Consider the following 7714-nt stretch of genomic DNA (forward strand, 5'->3'; position numbering starts at 1 on the left):
ATACCACACATTAAAACACTTCAATACTTTTTATTCAAAGTCTCAGGCTTATTACATCTGAACAGCTGACCGACGATAAAATTATACATTTATTGTATTTTGTTTCTCCGTAGGCTTACATTGTGTCTTCTGTACCGCTTGAGTGGTATGCATGGTGTCCGTTAAGTTAAGTTTTAGTTATAGTTTTACAGCACTTGCAACACAATTATGAAGTCATAGAAGTGCCGAAGATTAGAGCTGTCATAAGAAAGTAACATTCACAAAAAAGATACATATATATATATATATATATATATAATTATATATACTTTTTTTGCCTGTCAAACATCTATTATCATATAATAATATATGTTTGATAGAGAAAAAGGACCAAATTCCACTAGCGCACCCACCAACCACCGCAAGGCGAGTTTGAATCCAAATCATCTGAACATCTAGTCGGCATTGACAAGACACTCGATACTCGTGAATGACTCATCGAATCGAGGGACGGGGATTCAGATTTTGTGAGACGTCGCGAGAGGTTTTAAGAGCGGTAATTTGTGGGTGGGGCTGAGGGCCAGAGCATCCACCAACCACTCACCTGTATGGTGCTGATTACAACAATAGCTGAAGCGTTGTAGGGGGAGTTACAGTTCCTGTTCTGACTCAATAACGAAGCACATCTGGGGAAGCAAGATAGACACATTATTATATGGCAGGCATTCTGCCGTATGTGTGTGTGTGTGTGTGTGTGTGAGTGTGTGCGCGCGTGTGTGTGTGTGTGTTTGTGAGTGTGTTTGTGTGTGTATGTGTGCGTGTGTGTGCGTGTAAGAGAGAGAAAGAGAGAGAGAGAGAGGGGGGGAGAGGGGGTGAAACACCGTACCAATGTGTGAGCATCTGGACAATAAAGATTTGTCGTATTTTATATTTACTTACAAACAACATCCTGGTTTATGAGGACAACAACTGTCGTCACAATACTCGGTCTGCCCGTCATACATGATGCAATAGGCTCCGCCCCCTGACGATCCGCCCCCTGACCCAGTACTGCCAGGCGAAGTTGTGGCCAGGGTGGTAGTGGTAAAGCTTGGTACTATCTGTGAAGAGGGCGAGGTGCTTGCTGTTGGAGGGTTTATGAAGGATTCGTTGTAGGGAGAATTGCAGCTGAGATTTAGCCTCTGTAACGTTGACCACCTGTGGAGGGTTGAGGGGGAACAGCGTTCAGAAGCAGTTGATCAAAAACAGAAATTGGATTCCAAGCAATCCATAGCATCTAATCAAAAGACTGTCCGTCGATTAAATAAAGGTAAATCATTTAATTGGAATTCAGATCAACTATAGCATCTGTTCAGAAGGCTATACGACGATTAAGGACAAAATTTAACTCGAATTCATATCAACTATAGTACAAGACCAAAAAGCTACACGTCGATTAAAGACAAAATTTAATTAGAGTTCAGGTCAACTATAGAATCTAACCAAAAAGGCTATACTTCGATTAAGGGGGAGGGGCTACACTCGAAGGCTATCTCCCTTATTAGTAAACAACATTTTACCCTATTTCACACATATAACAAACATAGTAAGGAGTCTTAAAATCAGCAATCAAATTTGAGAAAAAAAAGTTTAGTTTCCATAGATACGGCGGCCATATTGGATTTTCTTGACAGGTCGCACGTAATGAATACCGCACTTATCGTTCATGGAAGTTAATTTGGGGAGGGGGGGGGGGGGGGTCATGCATGTTAGCACACATTAGATCTTTTAAAAAAATAATAATTTCCTAAACGAATTAGAAAATGTTTAATGAATTTGTTCCTGAGGTAGTAATCAAGTTTGCAAAAAATCCGTGAAAATCCACACTTCAGACACCACCACCAAAAATCTATTCCATTAATATATAAAATATTCAAGACACAAAATTTTAGTTTTACGTCTTCTCTTCATTCTGTGACAATCACATGGAGATTGGATGAAAAATGTTGGAGTTATTCAAAAAAGTATAGAGAGAAATCGTGTTTTGAGAAAACGATCCATAAAGAACAATAAAATATTGACTTTATGAGAAAATGGTGGTGGCAAACATGCCCGATATTGGAAGAAATACGGCTTTCAGGGCTTCTTATGCGATGGAATAGTTGTAGGATCCAATTGAAGCATCAAACCTTTGTGGTGCGTGGTTGGCGGGTGCTCTTGTGTGGTTTGCTTCTTCTTTCCTGTCAAAGATCTATCGTTTTTATCTTCCCTCCTTCTTTTTTGTGTTTGTTACTTTCTTGTAACACATCTAATCTTCGGCACCTGTATGACCTTATTGTGCTGCATGAGCCGTAAAACTCTTTCTATCTAAACTAAACCATTGTGCCAGCATCTGGACAGTAATCATATCTCTATCTTCTCTTTACTTACCAACAGCATCCCGGCTTATGAGGGCAACAACAGTCGGCACAATACTGTGTCGCTCCGTCAAACATGACGCAATAGGCTCCTGGCCCTGCCGCATTAGGACCCGCTGGAAGATTTATTGAGGACTCGTTGTACGGAGAACTGCAGCTGAGATTTTGACTCTGTAACGTTGAGCAACTGTGGAGATTATGGAGGGTGGGGTGGGGGTGGAGTGGGAGGGGGGCGTTCAGAAGCAGTCGATCGAAATCAGAAATTGGAAATCTTTTCTTCTATAGCATCTGACCAAAAGGCTGTCTGTCTATTAAAGACAATTAAAATTCAGGTCATCTAAAGTAAAGTAAAGTTGTTCCCACATCCCACCGGACATTGGGAATAGCCTTAAATTAGTGGGACAACTTCATGGGCCATCATTGTGGTAGGGTTGCCAGTTCTTTTCCACACTGCCCTTACTTCCCCAACTCGAAGTCAGGTACACATCACTGCTGGGTTTGTAGAAGAGGGCGAAAACAATCCTTGTCCGAACCGAGGCTCGATCCCGGACTTTTAGCTTCGGAGACGAGCGCACAAACCGCTCCGCCACCGCACCAGACAAAAAGAAGGTAAGTTCACTAGGCTACTAAACTTGTTTCAGTTCACACTTCCATTATCAAAGGCTGTCCTGTCTCAAGCCAATCAGACAGACTGCCTTAAACACGGAATTTAACTAACATAAAAACGCTCACCTCGGTAAATAAAATTAAATGGAAATACGTTTATTTATGCAGCTGAAAAAGGATCGCAATTGTTTCAAATCTGTTTAAATCTCGCCACGGCCACTTCTGTGTTTTACGTGGTTACGGAAGCCATGCCCACTAGATCTAAAATCTAGTTAGATTTTGTAGCATGGCATAATATCTTAGTTTCGCTGGTTTCTGCGAACTGACATGTAACATTGGGACATTATTATTATCAACGTTTTTATGCTGCTGCTGCTGCTGCTGCTGCTGCTGCTGCTGCTGGTGATGATGATGACGATGATGATGATTGTTATTATCATTGTTATTGTTATTGTTTTTGTTGTTGTTCTTATATTATTATTAACATTAAAATTATTATTATTATTATTATTATTATTATTATTATTATTATTATTATTATTATTATTATTATTATTTTGACTATTATTATCAATTGTCAGAACAACTCACACACAACAGCCAGGCTCATGGGGACAACAGCTGTCATTGCAGTACTCCGTCTGGCTATCGTGCATGATACAGTAGGCCCCGCCCCTTGACACCGACGCCCCGCCCCCTGAAGATGGGGCTCCTCCCACTCCTTGGTGTGCCACCGTTGCTGTGGCGGAAACCGTTGGGAGAGTGAGAGGCGTGGCGTGTGTCGCTGTTTGTGTGGCCGCCGGGGGCGACGCATTGAAGGGCCCGGTGTAGTTCTGATCACAACTCAGGTTCATCTGGAGGAGGCTGTCACACCTTTCAGGAAAAACAAGGCAAAAGAAAAACGATAATGACATGCTTTAATAACAATAATAATAATAATGATAATAATAATAATAATAATAATAATAATGATGATGATGATGATGATGATAATAAAAACAATAGTAATAATAATGATAATAACAATAATAACAAGAAGAAGAAGAAGAAGAAGAAGAAGAAGGGGGGGGGGGGGGGGGCGCTACACCCCCAAAGTCAAAATTCGGCTCTAAATTATGGAATTTGAGTTGTAGGCATTTTTAGCCCCCTTGGCCTCTCCTACAACTATTTCATAGCATAAGAACCCCTAAAAAACGTGTTCCCCCCATACCTGGCATGTTTGTCACCGCCATTTCCTCATAAAGTCAGTATTTTATTTTTCTTTATCGGCCGTTTTCTCAAAACGCAACTTTTCTTTATACTCTTTTGAGTAACTCCAACATTTTCGATCCAATCTTCATGAAATTTTCACAGAATGAAGAGAAGACGTAATACTAAACCTTAGCCAGTTGAATTTTTGATATATGTAATAGATTTTTGTTGGTGGTGTCTGGAGAGTGGATTTTCACGGATTTTTTGCTTTACCTAAGGAAAAAATTCATTAAAAAATTTCTTATTCGTTTACGAAAAAAATAATGTACCAATTTTTAGATATAATGTCTGTAAAAACCAATGCAAAAAAACAATCAGTTTCCATAAGCAGTAAGTGCGGTATTCATTACGTAAGACATGTCAAAAAATCCAATATGGCCGCCGTATCCATGGAAACGAAACTTTGTTGATTGCGGATTGTAAGACTCCTTACTGTGCTTGTTATATGTGTGAAATTTGGTAAAATTTTGTCCAGTAATAAGCGAGATAGCCTTCAGGTGTAGTCCCCCCCCCTCCCCCCTCCCCCCCTTAATATTATATTTATAACAATAATAATAATAATAATAAAAATAATAATAATAATAACAATAATAATAATATTAAAAATAATAATAATAATACTTTAGTAGAGGTTTTTCGGCACTCGCAACTGCATAAGGTCATATGAGCGCCTGAAGAATAGAGGTGTTACAAGAGAGTAACAAACATAAAAAAGAAGAAGGGGAGATAAGGACGATAGATGTTTGACAGGAAAGAAGGAGCAAACCACTCCAGAGCACCATGATAATAATAATAATAATAATAATAATAATAATAATAATAATAATAATAATATATTGTTAATATTATAAATAATAATATAAATAATGATTGAAAAATAAAACATAATGTGATCTATCAAAGTTCTTAATGTTGTTTTTCAACAGACTGAGCCCAATATTGCACTACGGTGAAACAGTTCGTTAACCAAGTATTGTATCCGTCAGTTCTGGATAATGCAAGTTGTGCTGTATTGTTGCTTTTAAAATGGCAGCTTGCACTTTATATGCATACCAGAAAGTTGATATTGCTTCTATTTCTTCTCATGTTTAAACAAAATCATCATTACCCATTATTGAAGGACAAAATATTTGGCGAACTGTTTCATCATAGTGCAATACTGGGCGTTTAGTCTTTTGAAAAACAACGTTAAGAACTTTGATAAAACTTCTTCTTTTTTTTCATTATTATTATTATTAGTAGTAGTAGTAGTAGTAGTAGTAGTAGTAGTAGTAGTAGTAGTAGTAGTAGTAGTAGTAGTAGTAGTAGTAGTAGTAGCAGCAGTAGTAGTAGTAGTAGTAGTAGTAGTAGTATAGTAGTAGATCTAGTAGTATAGTAGTATATAGTAGTAGTTGCAGTATCATAATTATTGTTACTATTAGTAGTAGTAGTAGTATTAATATTATTATTATTATTATTATTATTATTATTATTATTATTATTATTATTATTATTATTATTTTTATTATTATTGTTGTTATATTATTTTATTAATAATTATTAATTACTACTACTATTACAATAAAAATTATTATTATGATTATTATTATGATGATAATAATAATAATAATAATAATAATAATAATAATAATAATAATAATAATAATAATAATAATAATAATAAGTAGTAGTAATAGTAGTAGTAGTAGTAGTAGTAGTAGTAGTAGTAGTAGTAGTAGTAGTAGTAGTAGTAGTAGTTTCATAATTATTGTTATTGTTATTTTTATCATATAATAATAATACTATCACAATAACAATTATTATCAATATTACTATTATTATTATTATTATTATTATTATTATTATTATTATTATTATTATTATTATTATTAATAATATTATCTATTGTTTTTGGAAAAAAAAACTATTATTATTTTTATTATCATTTTTATTGTCTACAACTCAGGGACAATACAGTTAGCCTATTGTTTAAAATTAGTCCTACTACGCACAACACTGGGCTTACTCTTATTATTTTGAAATGTCTGGGGAATTTGCATCGAAACATGGCGATTTGATTCATGAATTGAACATGTTTTCGATTTTAATAGTATTATATTATTTCAACGTTTCTCAGATGGATTTTTACTTTGTTTTTGTTTTTTCTCAAAAGCTATTAAGATGTCTGTATACCACTGGACGTAACAATAAGTGCTTTAATGAAAGAAAAAAAAACGGAGTGTTTTTCTTCTGAGTCATCACAGATATACACCCCCCCCCCCCCACACACACACACACCCACACCCGCACACATACACATACACACACACACATACACATACACTCTCTCTCTTTCTCTTACACACACACACACACACACACACACACACACACACACACACACACACACACACATACACACATACACACATATAGATACACATGCACATACGATACACACACACACATACACACACATACACACACAATGCAGAAACACACAGCATGCTGAGGAACATTTGAAAAATAAACATAAAACGCTGACTATAATGGTTTTTTTCTATTGTGCGTTCGTTCAGGTTCATTGGTATGAAAAGCGTAGTAGGGCCTACATAATCCGCCATTGTCTGCCTTAGCTTGGCTGTATTATTATGTGCCAAGAGTGACTTACCTGTCCCCGTGGTTTATGCACCCCGCATAATTTAGCAAAATTTGATCATTTTTTGCATAATTTCTTATTATTTTCCTTCATCATTCGATGTTAAAATTAAGAGAACCGCGTAATTTCACATTTTTGTGGCACAGTTTGCATAATTTCATAATTTTTTCTTGCATAAAACGACGGGGACAGACTTATAGTCTTATACTTACAGGCAACACCCTGGCGTGTGTGGGCAGCAACTGTCGTTGCAGAAGTGCACAGCGCCGTCATAATGGAAGCAGTAGGCGTCAGGTCGCACTGCCACGAACGCTGGCGGCAGAAAAGATATAGGATGATCAGGTTATACAGGTTAAATATAAAACTTTTATATTTTAAGTAAAAGTTTTACGTCTCTTGCAACACACACTTAGATCGTAATAATAATATGCGAGTCGAAGAGTAGAGGCGTTACTAGATAGTAACTTACAAATAAAAGAAGGACCACGGTGAGGGGGGGGGGGAGTACAGGGCTTTATGTGTTTTATTAGACAGAAGGAGTAAGCCACACTCGAACATCCGCCAACCACCCACTTTATACAGTCTGATTAATAAATATGAACAGGTCAGAACTAGTTTGCATGCAAAAGCCAATGGAAATTTAGTTCCCACCACAAGATATCGAAATGAAATTTTTTTTTAAGGATTTTTCTCTGGACGGTGAGTAGAACTAAGACAAAACCAGGGTATGATAACCAAATGGGGAAAAAATACAATAATACGAAAAGTAAGTGAGAAAAATCATAGGACTGGTATTTTTAATATCTTTTTTTCCGTCTTTTTTTTTCCTCACCTTTGATGTGGT

General features: G+C 36.5%; 1 protein-coding gene across 1 annotated transcript in view; it reads right to left on the bottom strand.

Annotated features, from left to right (window-relative positions):
* Window positions 1–583: 583 nt before the first annotated feature.
* The window catches only part of LOC101853551, a gene marked incomplete at its 3' end in the record, with an annotated part of 8708 nt that continues 1577 nt past the window's right edge, over window positions 584–7714 (bottom strand). Inside the window, 5 exon segments of the mRNA XM_013082058.2 lie at window positions 584–665; window positions 919–1176; window positions 2389–2562; window positions 3573–3854; window positions 7083–7182. Coding sequence (XP_012937512.1) covers window positions 584–665; window positions 919–1176; window positions 2389–2562; window positions 3573–3854; window positions 7083–7182 — 896 coding nt within the window.

This window comes from Aplysia californica, unplaced genomic scaffold (assembly GCF_000002075.1).
Source record: "Aplysia californica isolate F4 #8 unplaced genomic scaffold, AplCal3.0 scaffold00157, whole genome shotgun sequence".
Lineage (NCBI taxonomy): Eukaryota > Metazoa > Mollusca > Gastropoda > Aplysiida > Aplysiidae > Aplysia > Aplysia californica.